At 44.2% G+C, this 18,690-nt stretch overlaps 1 protein-coding gene across 1 annotated transcript in view; it reads right to left on the bottom strand.

Annotated features, from left to right (window-relative positions):
- Positions 1-18,387, bottom strand: part of STARD5 (StAR related lipid transfer domain containing 5) — a 39,790-nt gene extending 21,403 nt beyond the window's left edge. Inside the window, exon 1 of the mRNA XM_073568575.1 lies at positions 18,127-18,387. Within this exon, the coding sequence (XP_073424676.1) occupies positions 18,127-18,216 (90 nt within the window). The 5' untranslated portion in view covers positions 18,217-18,387. The remainder of the gene's footprint in view (positions 1-18,126) is intronic.
- Positions 18,388-18,690: the final 303 nt, after the last annotated feature.

Genomic DNA, 18,690 nt, shown 5'->3' with positions numbered 1-18,690 from the left:
GACAAATTAAATGAAGATAATAATACCAAAGAATTTGTGTTTGCAATCATTTTCAGGAAGAGACTGAGTATTATCTGACAGAATTGCAGGGGTGTCAATACTTTTGGCCACAACTGTATAGGCAATCTGCTCATCTCCTATATGCTGCAGAGCCGATCGAGTTGTGGATGCTTCTAGCCTCTCATGGAGGCTATTGAAGCATGCCTAAAGTAATAAAAAAAGTTTTGACAAATATGAAAAATTAAAAAAAAATATATAAATTCAAATCACCCCCCTTTCGCCCCATTCAAAATAAAACATAAAAAAAAAAAATCAAACATACACATATTAGGTATTGCTGTGTTCAGAATCGCCCGATCAATAAAAAGAGGATTAACCTGATCGCTGAACGGCGTAGCGAGAAAAAAAAAAATGACAGAATTACGGGGTTTTTTTGTCGCTGTGACATTGCATTAAAATACAATTACGGGCGATCAAAAGAATGTATCTGCACAAAAGTGGTATCATGAAAAACATCAGCTCGGTGTGTAAAAAATAAGCCCTCACCCAACCCCAGATCACGAGAAATGGAGACGCTATGGGTCTCGGAAAATGGCGCAGTTTTTTTTAACAAACTTTGGAAATTTTTTTCACCACTTAGCTAAAAGAGAACCTAGACATGTTTGGTGTCTATGAACTTGTAATGACCTGGAGAATCATAATTGCATTTTTTTCCTGTTTTCTAGCACAAGACATGGTAAAACCAATGGTGTCGTTCAAAAGTACAACTCGTTCCGCAAAAAAACAAGCCCTCACAGGGCCATATTGATGGAAAAATAAAAACGTTATGGCTCTGGAAAGAAGGGGAGGAAAAAATGAAAATGCACAACCAAAAATACCCCTGGTCCTTAAGGGGTTAAACAAGAGGCACCACTAACCAAACAGCACCATGAAGACCAAGGAGATCTCCAAACAAATCAAGGACAAAGTTGTTGAAAAGTACAACTCAGGGTTGGGTTATAAAAAAATATTCCAATCTCTGATGATCCCCCGAAGCACCATCAAATCCATTGTCATTAAATAGAAATAACATGGTACCACAACAAACATGCCCACCAAAACTCTCAGCCTGGGCAAGGATGGCACTAATCAGAGAGGCAGCACAATTTCAAGTGTGCCTAAAGTAGCTGCAGAGTTTCCAAACAGAGACTGGAGTATCTGTCCATAGGACCACAATATGTTGTACACTCCATAGAGAGCTCATCACGCCAAGAACACATCCCCACAGTGAAACATGGCGGTGGCAGCATGATGCTGTGGGGATGTTTTTCAGCAAAAGGGAAAATGGTCCGAGTCGAGGGAAAGATGGATGCGAAATACGGTATTTTCTTGAGCAAAACCTGTTTCAGTCTGTCAGTGATTTGAGACTAGGACGGAGGTTCTCCTTTCAACAAAACAATAATCCAAATCATGCTGCTAAAGCAAAACTCTAGTGGTATAAGGGGAAACGTGTAAATGTTTTGGAGTGGCCTAATCAAAGCCCAGACCTTAATCCAATTGAGAATGAATGAGCTGAGTGTGACCTGAGCATAAGTGCGAACTGTGGTAAGTGTGTGACTTGAGATTCAGTGACTTTGGATTCAGGGAGTTTCCAAGGGAGCTCTTACTGAATTGCTGTTATATAATATTAATACTTTTTTTTTTTTAATTTATTTTTGCTTATCTTATTGTCTGGTGCAATCCCCATTAGGATGTGCTCCACTATTGCCAATGCCATCCAGTGCACGTCTTGCCGCATGTATGAAATCCTTGAACAGCCGGTCGAGGGTGCATACTGCTGTGCGAGATGTGAGCACATTGTGCATTTGGAAGCCCAGATACTGGATCTAAATGTGCAGCTGGCAACACTGAGATCCATAGACAATAAGGAAAGGAGTCTTTTGCTCACTGAGCAGACGCTCACTGGGATAGATGAGGGGGGGGATGCTAGGTTGGAGCTGCAGGACAATGAAGCAGCTAGCTGGGTGACAGTTAGAAGGCGGGGTAGAGGGAAGAGCACCAGGGAGGCTAGTCCTGATCTGGCACACCCCAATAAGTTTGCTAAGTTGGCAGATGAGGGGAGTGTTAGTGCAGGAGTAGCACTGCTGCAGCAAGGCATGTCCTCTGAAAGCCGGAGGAGTGTCTGCTCCAGTAAGGGGGGAAATAGGAGAGCAGGGCAGGCCAGACAGGTTCTGGTAGTGGGAGACTCAATTATTAGGGGAACAGATAGGGCAATCTGTCACAAAGACAGGGATCGTCGAACGGTGTGCTGCCTACCTGGCGCTCGAGTCCGACACATCGCTGATCGGGTTGACAGATTACTGGGAGGGGCTGGTGAGGATCCAGCGGTCATGGTGCACATTGGCACAAATGACAAAGTTAGAGGTAGGTGGAAGGTCCTTAAAGATGATTTCAGGGAATTAGGCTGTAAGCTTAAAGCAAGGACCTCCAAGGTGGTATTTTCGGAAATACCTCCTGTACCACGTGCCACACCAGAGAGGCAACGGGAGATTAGGGAGGTTAATAAGTGGCTCAGGAATTGGTGTAGGAAGGAGGGGTTTGGGTTCCTGCAGAACTGGGCCGACTTCTCAGTTGGCTACAGGTTCTACGCTAGGGACGGGCTGCACCTCAATGGGGAGGGTGCAGCTGTGCTGGGGGAGAAAATGGCTAGAAGGTTGGAGGAGTGTTTAAACTAGGGACGGGGGGGGAGGGTATTCCTTTTATAGGAGGGGAAGACAGTGCAGATAGAGACCTGGGCACAAATAATGACATTGGGGGTGGGGGTGGCATGGGGGGTGGGGTTAGAACAGTTAATAATTTAAGAAAGAATAGAGGTACAGAGAGATACATAAAGTGCATGTATACTAATGCCAGAAGCCTCGCCAACAAAATGGAGGAATTGGAGTTAATGTTGTTGGAACATAATTATGACATGGTGGGGATATCTGAGACATGGCTGGATGAGAGCCATGACTGGGCGGTTAATTTACAGGGCTATAGCCTGTTCAGAAATGACCGAACAAATAAGCGAGGGGGAGGTGTGTGTTTATATGTAAAATCATCCTTAAAACCCATCCTTCGTGATAATATATATGAGTCTAATGAAAATGTAGAGTCCCTGTGGGTAGAGATAAGGGGAGGGGGGAAAAATAATAAATTACTGATAGGGGTTTGTTATAAGTCTCCAAAAATAATGGAAGCAACAGAGAATATCCTCATAAAGCAAATAGATGAAGCTGCGACTCAAGGAGAAGTCATTACTATGGGGGACTTCAACTACCCTGAAATACAATGGGGAACCGAAACCTGCAGTTCCAGCAAAGGTAATAGGTTTTTGACTACTATGAGAGACAATTACCTTTCACAACTTGTTCAGGACCCAACAAGAGGGGGGGCACTGCTAGACCAAATATTAACCAACAGGCCAGACCGCATATCAAATGTAAGGGTTGAGGGTCACTTGGGTAATAGTGATCACAAATTAATAAGTTTTCATGTATCCTTTAATAAGATGTGTAGTAGAGGGGTTACAAGGACACTAAACTTCAGGAAAGCAAATTTCCAACGGATGAGAGATGATCTTGGTGCAATTAACTGGGACGATATCCTGAGACATAAAAATACACAAAGAAAATGGGAGACGTTTATTAGCATTCTGAATAGGACCTGTGCACAGTATATACCGTATGGGAATAAACATGCTAGAAATAGGCGGAAACCACTATGGCTAAATAGAGCTGTAAGGGGCGCAATAAGAGATAAAAATAAAGCATTTAGAGAATTAAAGCTAGTAGGTAGTGATGAGGCATTAAATAAATACAGAAAATTAAATAAATTCTGTAAAAAGCAAATCAAGACGGCAAAGATTGAGACAGAGAGACTCATTGCCAGAGAAAGTAAAAATAATCCCAAAATATTCTTTAACTACATAAATAGTAAGAAGCTAAAAAATGATAGTGTTGGTCCCCTTAAAAATAGTCTGGGTAAAATGGTGGATGAGGATGAGGAAAAAGCCAATATGCTAAATGACTTTTTTTCAACAGTATTTACACAAGAAAATCCCATGACGGATAACGTGATCAGGGATAAAAATTCTCCGTTAAATGTCACCTGCTTAACCCAGCAGGAAGTACGGCAGCGTCTAAAAATCACTAAAATTGACAAATCCCCGGGCCCGGATGGGATACACCCCCGAGTACTGCAGGAATTAAGCACAGTCATAGATAGACCATTATTTTTAATCTTTAAAGATTCCATAATAACAGGGTCTGTACCACAGGACTGGCGTATAGCAAATGTGGTGCCAATATTTAAAACGGGGACAAAAACTGAACTTGGAAATTATAGGCCAGTAAGTTTTTTTTTTTTTTAACTGTGTATTTTATTAACATTTTTAAACAGATACAGAAAAAGTACATGAATGTATAGATATGTCTCACAAGCTTGTTAGCAATAACTGTAAACCAGAAATCAGTATACATATCTTAATATCCACTAATACAATGAAAACAGGGAATATGACAAGACGAACAATACAATACTAGACAGGGAAATATAAGGAGGGGGGGGAAGGAGCGGGGAAGGTGAATATTTCAGGCTTCCATCAAGGCCAAACTTCACTGTTATTCTTTATTGGCCCAATAAGTGTCCCATAGTGACCAAACACTTTCAAAAAGATCTACCGTGTCATTTGACAAGGCAGATAGATACTCCATCCTTCTCACATCTTGGATCCGAGAATGGAGATCGGCAAGTGAGGGTGGGTGGGCTAACCTCCAGTTACAGGCAATTAGACACCTGGCGGCTGTGGTCATATGCAACAGTAACCGCTTCACTCTCTTCCCCAGCTGAACAAGTGGTATATTTAATATGTAGAATTTAGGATCCAGGGGAACCCGAAGGTTAGTTACTTTATAAATAAGAGATTGCACCAGCCTCCAGAAACCCTGGATATTGGGGCATACCCAGAATATGTGCGGTATGTCTCCTCCTGTAGCTCCACACCTCCAACTATTGTCAGGTATAGTTGGGTTTAGTTTATGTAGTAGTGATGGGGTGTGATACCAATACATAATTAATTTATACTGATTTTCCTTATAAACATAGCACGAAGATGTCTTTGAGGCAGTATCCCAGATCCGTTTCCACGTACACAAGGGAATGGTCTCACCAAGGAAATCTTCCCATTTCCTCATATAGGTGTGATTTGGCTTGTCTTCTGGGCATGGGGCAACTAAAATACGATATATATCTGAGATGAGGCCTTTAGTAGAAACCCCAGCTCTGCATAATCTTTCAAATAGTGTAGGGATAGAGACTTCTAAGGAGGCAAAAAAGGAATGCATCAGGTGTCTTACTTGTAAATACCGATACTGGAAATTGCCAGGGAGATTGAATTTAGCAGATATGTTGGCGTAGGGGAGAAGGACTCTGGAACTTGCGTCTACTATGTCAGCAAAGCAAAAGAGTTTCCTGTCAAACCATGTTTTAGTCGCTATACCCTGCATACCGTCTGGCATTCTGGGATTAAAAAGAAAAGAAGTCAAGGGAGAACGTTCGGATTTAAGTGGAAACTTTTTGACACAACAGTCCCATATCCTCTTAGTGAAGGCTATAGGGCCCAGGGTATGTGGATCAAGCTTGTTAGATGAGGTGCCCCAGAGGTAGGAGTTTGGGTGTATTGGGGCAAGCCATAACTTCTCTATTTCCATTCATCTAGAGAAGGCACAGCGATTAGACCATGCAGGGATGTGACGTAAGTGTACTGCCCAGTAGTACCTAGTAATATCTGGGACCCCCAAGCCTCCTCTCAGTTTACTGTCAAATAAAGTGGTTTTCTTGATTCTATGTCTCTTGTGGGCCCAAACAAATTGAAGTATACTAGACTGAATGTTGCGCAACTCTTTGTATGGCACACACACCGGAAGGGTCTCAAATAGGTAAAGTAGCTTTGGCAGAACAGACATTTTGACTGCAGAGATTCTGCCAAACAGAGACAACGGGAGCCTGTTCCAATTGAGCAGGAGCTTTTTTATCTCAGTAAATAAACTAGGATAGTTCTGCTGGTATAATAGCTTATACTTAGATGTTAATTGTATCCCCAGGTATGTCAAGGATATATTTTTCCATTTATAGTTGTAGTTTTCCTGTAATGAGGAAACCCGTACCTGTGGAATATTAAGAGGCAGAGCTTCCGTTTTGTTCTGGTTGACCTTATACCCCGACAGCCTTCCAAATTGTAGCAATAAGGAATGCAAATTCGGGAGGGTGATATGTGGTTTGGACAAAATCAATAGGACATCATCGGCATATAGAGATAGCTTAAACTCCTTATCTCGTACCATTACTCCACGTATATTAGGGTCATTGCGAATAGCAGCAGCCAATGGTTCAATACACAAGACAAAAAGAAGGGGGGACAAAGGGCATCCCTGATGGGTGCCGTTGTGTATTTGAAAGGGTTGAGATGTGGCATAAGGAAGCCTGACCGAAGCTGAGGGGCATGAATATAGACTTTTCAGGGCAGTAATAAATGCACCCGAAATTCCAAAATGATGTAACGTTTCGAACATGAATGGCCACCCCAGTCGGTCAAATGCCTTCTCCGCATCCAAACTAAGAAGGAGTGCTTCACTCTCTGTCTTATTAACAACCTCTACTAAGTCAATGATCTTCCTGGTATTGTCTCCTCCCTGTCTACATGGGACAAAACCCACCTGGTCTTTGTGTATTAGGTGAGGGAGTAGCGCTGAAAGACGTAGAGCCAGTAGTTTAGTAAAGATTTTCATATCAGCATTAAGGAGTGCTATGGGCCTATAATTGGCACATTCCATAGCATCCTTCCCCGGTTTGGGTATAAGCGTAATGTAAGAATGTAGCATACTTGCGGGTATAGGGGAGCCCGTGAGGAAGCTATTAAATAATTTAACTAAATAGGGGGTGAATCGAACCGCAAACGCCTTGTAGTAGAAGTATGTCAGGCCGTCTGGACCCGGTGATTTTCCATTACGAAGTAATTTAAGCACCTCTCCTACCTCTTCACCCGTGATTTCTTTATTCAGTGTATTTACAGTGTTCTTAGTAAGAGTAGGCAGCTTACACTGCTCAAGAAAGGAGTGGATTAGGTCCCTCTGTTTTCCTGGGTCTGTAGGAAGAGTGCTAGGCAAAGAATACAATCTTGACAAATAATCCTGAAAGATGTTTACGACTTTAGTGGGATCATAGAACATATTCGCTCCCGAATCTCTCAAGGCATAAACGGATGAGTTCCCCCTATCCTCTCTAAGTTGGTGGGCTAAAAGGGAGTGAGGTTTATTTCCTTTGTCATAATATTTATGCTTGCTATAAAGTAGTAATTTTTCTGTTGTATTGACCGCTAAGTCCCTCAGTTGGGCACGAGTCTTTACTATACCTCTAAGGGTACGTATTGTTGGGTTAAGGGTCATCCTATTCTCTAAGTCTCTGAGACTTTTGAGGAGCTGATCTCTCTGATATAATCTATCTTTTTTTATACGAGAGCTTAATGCTATGCATTGCACTCTAAAGACGGCCTTATGGGCTTCCCAGACAGTAGAAAAATTAGGCACTGACCCCTCATTGTTCTCGAAGTATTCCATCAATCCGGCTTCCAGTTTGTCTCTGTAGGGAGCCCTCTTGAGGAGGGACTCATTGAGCCTCCAGTGGCAGACTCTTGTACGTGGGATTGTCTGGTCTAGGGTGAGAGTCATTGGCGCGTGGTCTGACCACGTTATTGCACCAATATCCACATTGCTCGTCAATCTAAGGGTCTGAATGTTGCCAAAGAAAAAATCGATCCTGGTGTGTGTGCCATGAGGGGGGGAGTAGAAGGTAAAGGTTTTTTCTGAGGGATGTTTAACTCGCCATAGATCAAATAAGGCAAACCTGCGGATCAGTCTTCGAAAGGCAGCTGTCAATTTACGTTGAGACGGGCTCGACAATTGATTGTTAATGGTCAACCTGTCCAATGAGTCAGAGAAAATAGTGTTAAAATCTCCACCCACAATCCACGCTGAGGAGGGGAGGCGTGTTAATTTGAGGAGTACCCGGTTCAAAAAGAGGACCTGGGAGGTATTAGGGGCGTAGATGTTACACAGAATAATTGGAACTTCCTTATATGACCCTTGTAGGATAAGGTACCTACCCTGTGGGTCTGCCAGGGAGGTAGTAACTTGGATGGGACAGGTCCTTGATATCAAAATCGCCACACCGGCTTTTTTCCTTTCCTGGGAGGCTAAGAAAATTGTGGGGTAAAGGTGTTTAGCGAAATTGCAGTTCCCATTGAGATTCAGGTGTGTTTCCTGTAAGAAAACCACATCAGCTCGCTGGGTCCGCATCTCACCAAGCGCCATTCGTCTCTTAATGTTTGAGTTTAAACCCTTAACATTTAGTGTTAAAATTTTAACCATATTTTAGGTTGTAGTAGCAGAAAGCAAAATTAGCATTACATACAGAGACCAACCGGGTATTGCCCATCTCAAAATTGCCTGATGGCCCACGATGGATGGCTCTCAAAGAGGCACAGAAGATTCCCTCACCACAATCAGGGTAGACACATAAGGAATGGGAGAAGACATTTACAATACACACAACACATAGATCACAACATTTACATGTCACAAATATTACCAGAGAGGAGTGAAGCCACAGGCGAAAGCCTTCTCCGCTACCGTCCTCTCCGGCCAGGGTCAGAGAAAAAAAGATTGGCATAACGTAAAACTTTACCAATATCTAAACCCTGACCTCCTTTACCAACTCTTCCGTAGGAGGAACCAGGGTAACTCTATCCCTTAAAAGGGGGTCTGTAGCTATGGACACACTGCTATCACAGTCAGTGTCAAAAGCTAGATTCTAAACATTTAAGAGAGGGGAGTGTTCAATTCTCACCGCCCTAGTAGCAAGCCAATGCAAATAGTGTGAGTAGTCTTAACCAGATATATTATCATAAAAGAAAAAGAAAAAAGTGAACAGCTACTTATGAAAGAAAGAACCAACCAAAGTCCCTATAATAAACTGGGGAGGGCACAAGATCCCCCACCAACTGCCCCTCAAGGGGGGACTCCAGCTTGAAACCAGAGATTCAAACACAGGGCTCCAGTTCCCAGAAGGAAGAAAAAATATGAAAAATTGTTATCTCAGGTCGGAGCCGGTCGTGCCTTAGGTCGTGATGAGGGAGATCCCCCCCTAGAGTCCACCTGTTGCCAAACCGGACGGAGTGGACTGGACGGCATCTCCAATTCCCAGTCCACCAGGGAGGGCGGAGGAACCCCCAGGTCAGTGCAGAAGGCTGGGAGGTCCCGAATAGATCGAAGCACTACCGTACGACCATCTTTTGAGGCTATGAGGGCAAACGGGAACCCCCAGCGATATCGGATGCCCTTATCTTTTAAGGATGCAAGTAGTGGCTGCAGATGTCTCCTTTTCTGTAGGGTGATCCAAGATAAATCAGGAAATAATTGGATCCGAGTCCCTTGATATTCAATTCTCTCCGAAGCACGGGCTTTAGCCATAATAGACTCTTTTAATTGGAAGTCATGGACACAGCAAATAATGTCACGAGACTGATTTTGCGGCCCCCTGGGGCGTAATGCTCTATGTGCTCTGTCCAATTTTATCCTTTGAGTTGTGGGGCACTCCAGTACAGTGTTGAATATGGTTTCAAGTATGGCATGGACATCCTCATTACCCGTGGCCTCAGGGACGCCTCTCACTCGGATATTATTACGGCGTCCTCTGTTGTCCAGGTCTTCCAGATGTTTGTTAGTTTCACTCAGAGCCTGAGCATAAGAAGTCACGTTCTTTTGTAGTTTGATGATGTACTGTCTAGTAGCATCGTGATCCCTTTCCATTGAGTCCACTCTGTCTGCTAGTAGCCCAACATCTTGGCGGATTGAGTTAATCTCTGACTTACAGGTTTCTTTTACTTCTGAGATCAGGGATTTGAAGTCCTCTTTGGTAGGGAGGAGATCCAGATACTTCTTCAATCCTCTGTGGTCAAAATGGTGTTCCATCTCTCCCGACTCAGTCTCTGATGGGGAGTCACGCGACCCCCCCCCGTCCTCCTGCTGTGACACCAGAGCAGACAGTGAGGGCGTAGAGTCCAGGTCCATACCCACTGGGCCCGACCACGTAGTTTTATTTTTCGCTTGAGTGCCTTTATGGATTGATTGTCGTTGTGACTTTGGTGGCATGGGGTCACTCGCAACACAGTCTCTCTTAGTAAGAAACTTGTCCAAAGGGGTCATAAACGGCTGCCCCCTTCTTAATCTGTATGACCAGCTTGAACCTCGTCTCCTCCTCAGCCCCGCCAGGTCGTCCCCTAGTCCGTGCAATGTATTATATCTCCTTTCAATATTATTAATTGATGTAAAACCGTTAAAATTATAGCTGTCCACTTATGTCCTCCATCTGGGCGGAAAGGCAAGTCTCCCCTCTACGCAGACATTATACAGGGGTGTATATCTCCTCCATGGCTCTTTCTCGTAGTAATTTCTTTACAACAAGCTATTATTTCGATGACCACTAGATGGCAGTAGAGTATAAGGCAAAAAGAGAGCCTTTCCTGCTTTTTTTTTTTTTTTTTAAGGCAACTGCAGCCCAGTTTCCCGCTCCCTTCTTCTTCAGCTATCAGAGCTTGCAAAATGGCGTCGCCCACATGGAGCCCCGGGGTCCCGAGGGGGGCGCAATCGCCGCCGTTGCACCTCTGGAGCACAACCACTTTGTCACTTGGAGATGCCTCCTTCTCCTCAGGGACACTATCTCTCCCGTGTCTGAACTGGAACAGCACTGAAGGTAAGACCCAGGGCTGCACCCTGACTATGTGGAGGTGCTATAAGAAGGCCTTACCTCCACTGTTTCTCTGTGCGTGCTAGGAGCAGTCCCACGGGTATAGTTCCGATCTCAGTGTTCTGCTTGAAGCCCTCCTGGAGTTATGCTCCCAGCCCAGGTCTGTGTCCAGAACCCGGGGTGATAGCCAGGGAACCTGGCTTGCCCCTCGCCGGCCACCTAGGGGTGCTGAATCCTACAGGTATCTTCCAGGGTAGCAGGGGAACCAAGTCAGGATGTTTTGCAGCAAATTGTAAAGTTTAAAGAGGAAGTTTCGTGTTCTAAAAGCAGGAGCCCAAGTGAAGTGCTTCTTCCCTGTTAGGTGCCCAGGCCACGCCCCAGGCCAGTAAGTTTAACCTCAACTGTGGGTAAAATCCTGGAGGGTTTTCTAAGAGATACTATACTGGAGTATCTGGAGAAGAATAACCTTATGACCCAATATCAACATGGGTTTACAAGGGACCGTTCCTGTCAGACTAATCTGATAAGCTTTTACGAAGGGGTAAGTTCCGGACTGGACCAAGGGAATGCAGTGGACGTGGTGTACATGGACTTTTCAAAAGCTTTTGATACGGTGCCACACAAAAGGTTGATACATAAAATGAGAACAATGGGGATAGGGGAAAATATGTGTAGGTGGGTTAAGAGCTGGCTCAGGGATAGGAAACAAAGGGTGGTTATTAATGGAGCACACTCGGACTGGGTCACAGTTAGCAGTGGGGTACCACAGGGGTCAGTTTTGGGCCCGCTTCTTTTTAACATATTTATTAATGACCTTGTAGGGGGCATAGAGAGTAGAATTTCAATATTTGCAGATGACACTAAACTCTGCAGGGTAATCAATACAGAGGATGACAATTTTATATTACAGGAGGATTTATGTAAACTAGAAGCTTGGGCTGATAAATGGCAAATGAGCTTTAATGAGGATAAATGTAAGGTCATGCACTTGGGTAGAACGAACAAGATGTATAATTATGTGCTTAATTGTAAAACACTGGGCAAAACTGTCACTGAAAAAGACCTGGGTGTATGGGTGGACGACAAACTCACATTTAGCGGCCAGTGTCAGGCAGCTGCTGCAAAGGCAAATAAAATAATGGGATGCATTAAAAGAGGCATAGATGCTCATGAGGAGAACATAATTTTACCTCTATATAAGTCACTAGTGCGACCACACTTAGAATATTGTGTACAGTTCTGGTCTCCGGTGTATAAGAAAGACATAGCTGATCTGGAGCGGGTGCAGAGAACAGCGACCAAGGTTATTAGGGAACTAGGGGGTCTGCAATACCAAGACAGGTTATTACATTTGGGGTTATTTAGTTTGGAGAATCGAAGGCTTAGGGGTGATCTTATTACAATGTATAAATATATGCGGGGACAATACCAAGACCTTTCTAATGATCTTTTTACTCTTAGACCTGTGACGGGGACAAGGGGGCATCCTCTACGTCTGGAGGAAAGAAGGTTTAAGCATACTCACAGACGCGGATTCTTTACTGTAAGAGCAGTGAGACTATGGAACTCTCTGCCATATGATGTTGTAATGAGTGATTCCCTACTAAAATTTAAGAAGGGACTGGATGCCTTTCTTGGAAAGTATAATATTACAGGGTATATACACTAGTTACCTTAATATTGCGTTGATCCAGGGAGCTAGTCTGATTGCCGTATGTGGAGTCGGGAAGGAATTTTTTTCCCCAATGTGAAGCTTACTGTTGCCACATGGGTTTTTTTTGCCTTCCTCTGGATCAACATGTTAGGGCAAGTTAGGATAGGATATGGGTTGAACTAGATGGACTTAAAGTCTCCCTTCAACCTTAATAACTATGTTACTATGTTACTATGTAAATTATAATGATTATATCTATATATATAAAGCTGAGTGTAGAGCCCTGCCCACTCCACCTAGCCACATTCACTATAAAATCCCACATCATCCCGTCAGCCAGAGCTACCGGACTACTACCACTAATATCCCACATCGTCCCGTCAGCCAGAGCAACCGGACTACTACCACTAATATCCCACATCATCCTGTCAAAGTCACTGGACTACTACCCCTAATATTCCACATCATCCCGTCAGCCAGAGCCACCGGACAATTACCACTAACATCCCACATCATCCCGTCACAGCCACCGGACTACTACCCCTAATATCCCACATTGTCCCGTCAGCCAGAGCCACCGGACTACTACCCCTAATATCCCACATCATCCCATCAGCCAGAGCCATCGGACTACTACCCCTAATATCCCACATCATCCCGTCAGCCAGAGCCACCGGACAATTACCACTAATATCCCACATCATCCCGTCACAGCCACCGGACTACTACCACTAATATCCCAGCCAGAGCCACCGGACTACTACCCCTAATATCCCACATCATCCCGTCAGCCAGAGCCACCGGACTACTACCCCTAATATCCCACATCATCCCGTCAGCCAGAGCCACCCGACTACTACCCCTAATATCCCACATCATCCCATCAGCCAGAGCCACCGGACTACTACCCCTAATATCCCACATCATCCCGTCAGCCAGACCCACCAGACTACTACCCCTAATATCCCACATCATCCTATCAGCCTGGGGTCAGAACCAGAGCGCTGAGTGGAACGGTCCTAACTTCCATACTGGGGATCCCTTTAAGAGGGGCCTGGCGTCAGAACCAGAGCGCTGAGTGGATTTGCCCTGACTTCCATACCAATGATCCCTTTAATAGAAGCCTGGCATCAGAACCAGAGTGCAGAGTGGATTTGCCCTAACTTCCATACCAATGATGCCTTTAAGAGACCCTGGGGTCAGAACCACAGAGCTGAGTGGAACAGTCCTAACTTCCATACTGGGGATCCCTTTAAGAGAGGTCTGGGGTCAAAACCAAAGCGCTGGATGGATTTGCTCTGACTTCCATACCAATGATCCCTTTAAGAGGGAAGATGTGCCTATGGGATGGAGGATGTGTGATGTGCATATGGGCATGGCAGGGGGGATTCATTTCTGCTCTCTGCTACTTTTTGGGGGGCAGACAATGGCTGGGAGCTTATGTTCCCAGGGATGCTAGATTTCTCCCACCATGTCAGTGTCTGCTGAGGTGTTGTCAAGTGAGAAAACTTGCTCATAGCAACCAATCACAGCTCACCTTCTTTTAACCAGCTCTGGTGAAATGAGAGATGCTTAGTGATTGGTTGCAAGGAAAACTATTGGTCATAGCAACCAATCACAGCTCAGCTTCTTTTGAACAGCTCTGGTGAAATGAAAGATGCTTCGTGATTGGTTGGTGATACACACATACATACATTCAGTTTTATATATAGAGATACTCCCCATTCCAATCAGGTGTTCTAATCATGGAGGTTGCTGCAGGTCCAAGAGATATAGAAAACGCCCCCAATACTTGCTGCACATACAAAGAAGCCAAAACATAGTTCCGGGACAAAAAATGTAAATAACCCCGTGTTTTTAAACAATGATATTATGTTGCTTCAAAAAAACGCTATCATTGTTTTGAAATTCCAGATGACATGATTCAGGATTAACTCCTAACTGCATCCTTTTAACTCAGTGATGTCATCACATCAGTTTGTGTAAATTACTCAAAAAGCTTTTCTTTTGACAAAAAATGGAAAAAATTGAAAAGAAACATACTGACACAAACTCTGATCTGATGACATCACTGAGTTTAAAAGGATGCAGTTAGGAGTTAATCCTGAATCATGTCATCTGGAATTTCAAAACAATGATAGCGGTTTTTTGAAGCGACATAGTATCATTGTTTAAAAACATGCGGTTATTTACATTTTTTATCCAGGAACTATGTTTTGGCTTCTTTGTATGTGCAGAAAGTATTGGTGGTGTTTTCTGTGCTATTTAAAACACCTTCATTAACATATCTATGGGCCAATAGTTATGAGCGTTCCCCTGATGGCTTCCGTAGTGAGATGCTATGTGTCCATGGTGATCAGGTGCTGGGTATGAGTTCCTTGTCGAGGAAGTGCGGTCCATAGACCGGAAGCGTGTCACACACCGGGAGACGGGATTTGAATGACCCGGCTCCCGGCTTGATTATAAAAACCACTTTGGTGGGGATAAGTATACAGCAACGGTTTATCAATTTAGACTCCCCTGATGAGTCCCATCTGGACGAAAGGCGTCGGGAGACACTCCATATGATTGAGGATATAGCATCACCCAGGTTCAGGAGGCTCTCTACTGTATGACGCTGGCGCATGAGATTCCTCCATTTATGGGTGAGATCTGACCATGCTGTTTTTTTAACAGATTTTTAACCCCTTAGTGACAGAGCCAAATTTTAAAAATCTGACCAGTGTCACTTTATGTGGTAACTCTGGAACGCTTCAACAAATTCCAGTGATTTTGAGATTTTTTCGTGACTCATTATACTTTATGATAATGATAAATTTAGGTTGATATGTTTTGTGTTTATTTATAAAAAATATCAGAAATTTGACAAAAATGTAAAAAAATAGCAATTTTCAAACTTTGATTATCCCTTTAATTCAGATAGTGACACCTTAGCAAAAAATTAATAAATAATAATTCCCACATGTCTGCTCTACATCAGCACCATTTGTAAAATTGTACTTTATTTTGTTAGCATTTTAGGCGGTTTAAATATGTAGCAGCAATGTTTCATTTTTCAAGGAAATTTACAAAATTATATTTTTTAGGGACCTATCCAGGTTTGAAGTGACTTTAGGGGTCCTATATATTGGGAAACCCCCCAAAGGGATACCATTTTAAAAACAACACCTCATGACATACTGAAAACTGCTATCAGACAGTTTATTAACCCTTCAGGTGCTTTTCAGGAATTAATACAATGTGGCATGATAGCAATGAAAAAGTTGATTTTCACCACCTAATTGTCACTGACTTTCGAACATATTACTATAGCCGGCAGACTCTAAGGCCGCTATTTGCTAGTAAATTGCCATGGCAAACATCAGGACCACACAATCATGATCTCAGGGTGCCAATAGGGATAAAGAGAGAGAAGCCACACTCTTAAACATTTATATGAAGTAGTCAGTATTGGCAGCAGCATCTAAGGGGTTAAACAGATATGGACGGTGACAACACTGATCGTGGCTGATGCAGCAAGTTGTCAGCTATAGTGGACAGCCGGCAGCTGCTAGATTGTTACTTGTATGGGGATGCTAGTCTCTTAAGGCCCCGTCACACATAGCGATTTCGCTAGCGAGATCGCTGCTGACTCACAATTTTTGTGACACAACAGAGATCTCACCAGCGAGATTGCTGTGTGTGACAGCGATCAGCGACCGGCCCCCCCTGCCAGTATCGCTGCAGCAAAGGCCAGGACTTTTCTTTGGTCGCTGGTCTCCCGCTGGTCAGCACGCATCGCTGCGTGTGACAGCCGGGAGACCAGCGATCTGCTGGTAACTAATGTACACATTGGGTATCCAAGGGACGTGCGTCCCTTGGATACCCGATGTGTACGTCAGTTACCAGCTTCCTGCATCAGCGCGCTGGTTACTAACGTGCACAGCGACGCCGAGCGCTGGGCATCGCTGTGCTGATCGCTGGTGAAGATGTCAGTGTGACAGCTCACCAGCGATCCCATAGCGATTCACCAGCGATCCTGACACATTGATATCGTTGTCAGGATCGCTGGTGAGTCGCTAAGTGTGACTCCAGCCTTATATCTCAGGTCAGTTAAAAGACGTATTGACAGTCATTAAGGGGTTAACTATCGATGCCTAGTGCTTGATTTGGTATTTGTTACAATTATAAAGAAAACCTCTATGTAGTGTCAGCCGATACAAAGAAGACATTTTCTGCAGGTTATAATTCCGCTGGCTGAACTCCATTGTATGAGAGGTTTATGGTGATTCCAATCTGCCTCTTTCGTTGCTGCTATTGATGTATAGGTCTGGTTTGAGTGGCCTCATTGTCATTGAAAAAAGGTGCACAAACCCTTTTGTATTAAGTGGCTATGTAGAGTGAGTCCACAACCAAGTACAGTACTCCTCAAATACATGATAATGACCCTATTGTTTGATAACAGATCACAGCTTTTTTGTTAAGTTGGAACTGTATTTTCGGGTGACACTGGCAAAAAAAAGAGTATTTACCGTATTTGTGATATGATTCATTACGGTGTGATACCTGTGTGAAAAATATTTGGACTAGTTTTGCACCTATCTAGTTTTGCGATCTTTCAAAATGAGGCCCTAGACACCGTTAAACATACAGCGGACCTTTTTTTGCGTGTTTTTATCAAATGCATGTCCTTCACTACTTTTGGGTTAGGGTTTGGTGGTTTTTCACCCTGTTTGTCCTTTTTAAGAAGTGTAGTGACCAATAAAGGTTACGTTTCATTATCCATACGCTGATTTAAATATCTGATAAAAATGACAGATCCTGAGACGAATCCTCCCAAGGGTTTGTTCGCACGTTGGGTTTTTTGGTGCATTTTTTTAGCGGCGTTTTACAATACCAGCTATATCTATGGGATTTCAGAAATCTCATGCACACGCTTGTTTTTTTTCGCCTCAGTATTTTGTGCAATACCTTGGGTTTTGCAGAATTGAGCATGTCACCTCTTTCAGCGTTTTTCATCCACTAAAAGCAACGTGTGGTGAAAAAACACTGGAAAAAAAATGCAGGCATTAGGTTTTACTGCGTTTTTGGTGCCAAAACCTGATATTTTCTTTGGGGGGCACTAAACTTTATCAGCAAGCAAAGAGACACATATAGCATGACAAAAACACAGCAAAAAAGACAGTAAAAACGTCACGTAAAATAAGCAAAACCTGGTTTTCTGCAGCAAGTTTCTACTGCCAAGAGAGCAGGTTTTGCCTGTGGAAATACACATAGTGTAACTGAGGGAAACGTCAATGGAGATATATAGATTAGACATACAGATTAGATAGATAGATGATAGATAATAGATAGATAAATAATGGATAGATGATGGATAGATAGACAGACAGACGCGCTCCCCCTGCAGGATGTGCTCAGTATTACACATAGGAACATTGGATGCATTTCCGCGATGAGTCAGTTTATTAACCCTTTCGCACCCGGCCGGCTTCTCGAACAGAACAGAGCACAGATGTACTACAGAGCTGTGCCCACTCCCACTGTTGTCAGACTACCACGCTCAGCAGGTCATACTGTCCATATACCAGGTCATGACATGCTGGGCGTTGTAGTTTCCCCTCATAGATGGAGGATGCCGCAGCCATTAGAGCAGCCGTGCCTTTGCTTACAGTTTTCTTGCAGAGCTTCCATCCCGCCTCGTCTTTGCTGTAGGAGAGCAGCTTCTCAGCCGCAGCAGCAGCCGCCTCCGTGTAGTCCATGGTGTGAGGAGGCTCAGGTGCCGGTGGTGGTGGAGGCGCCGGGCAGGCACAGCTGGAGGAGGCGGCTCTGCCGCACGTCCGTCCCCTCACCTCATGTCTCCGCGCCTCCTACACCGGGGATGGACGTCAGACCTCAGCTCCACACTCACTGCCGCAGGCTGCTCACTGCCGACCGCGGACACGTACTACTGATATAAGCGGCGGCGGCGACAGTCACCTCAGTCATCACAGAGCTGTGAAGGGAAGCAGGGGCTGTAATGTGTCCACTACAGGACCGTCCTATGGAGCCCAGCGGTGTGAGGGCTGTGTGCGCCAAGTGTATGACAGGAGCAACTATCGTGTCATATCTACCCTGTGGAGTGGAATACCTACCATGTACAATGCCCACCATGTGTAATATCCACCGTGTACAATGCCCACCACGTGTAATACCTACCGTGTACAATGCCCACCACGTATAATATCTACCGTGTA

The sequence above is a fragment of the Dendrobates tinctorius genome, unplaced genomic scaffold (genome assembly GCF_039654945.1).
Source record: "Dendrobates tinctorius isolate UK_male_01 unplaced genomic scaffold, ASM3965494v1 ptg000022l, whole genome shotgun sequence".
Classification (NCBI taxonomy): Eukaryota; Metazoa; Chordata; class Amphibia; order Anura; family Dendrobatidae; genus Dendrobates; species Dendrobates tinctorius.
The sequence above is the reverse complement of the archived record's forward strand: the minus strand, read 5'-3'. Positions and strand labels throughout refer to the sequence as shown.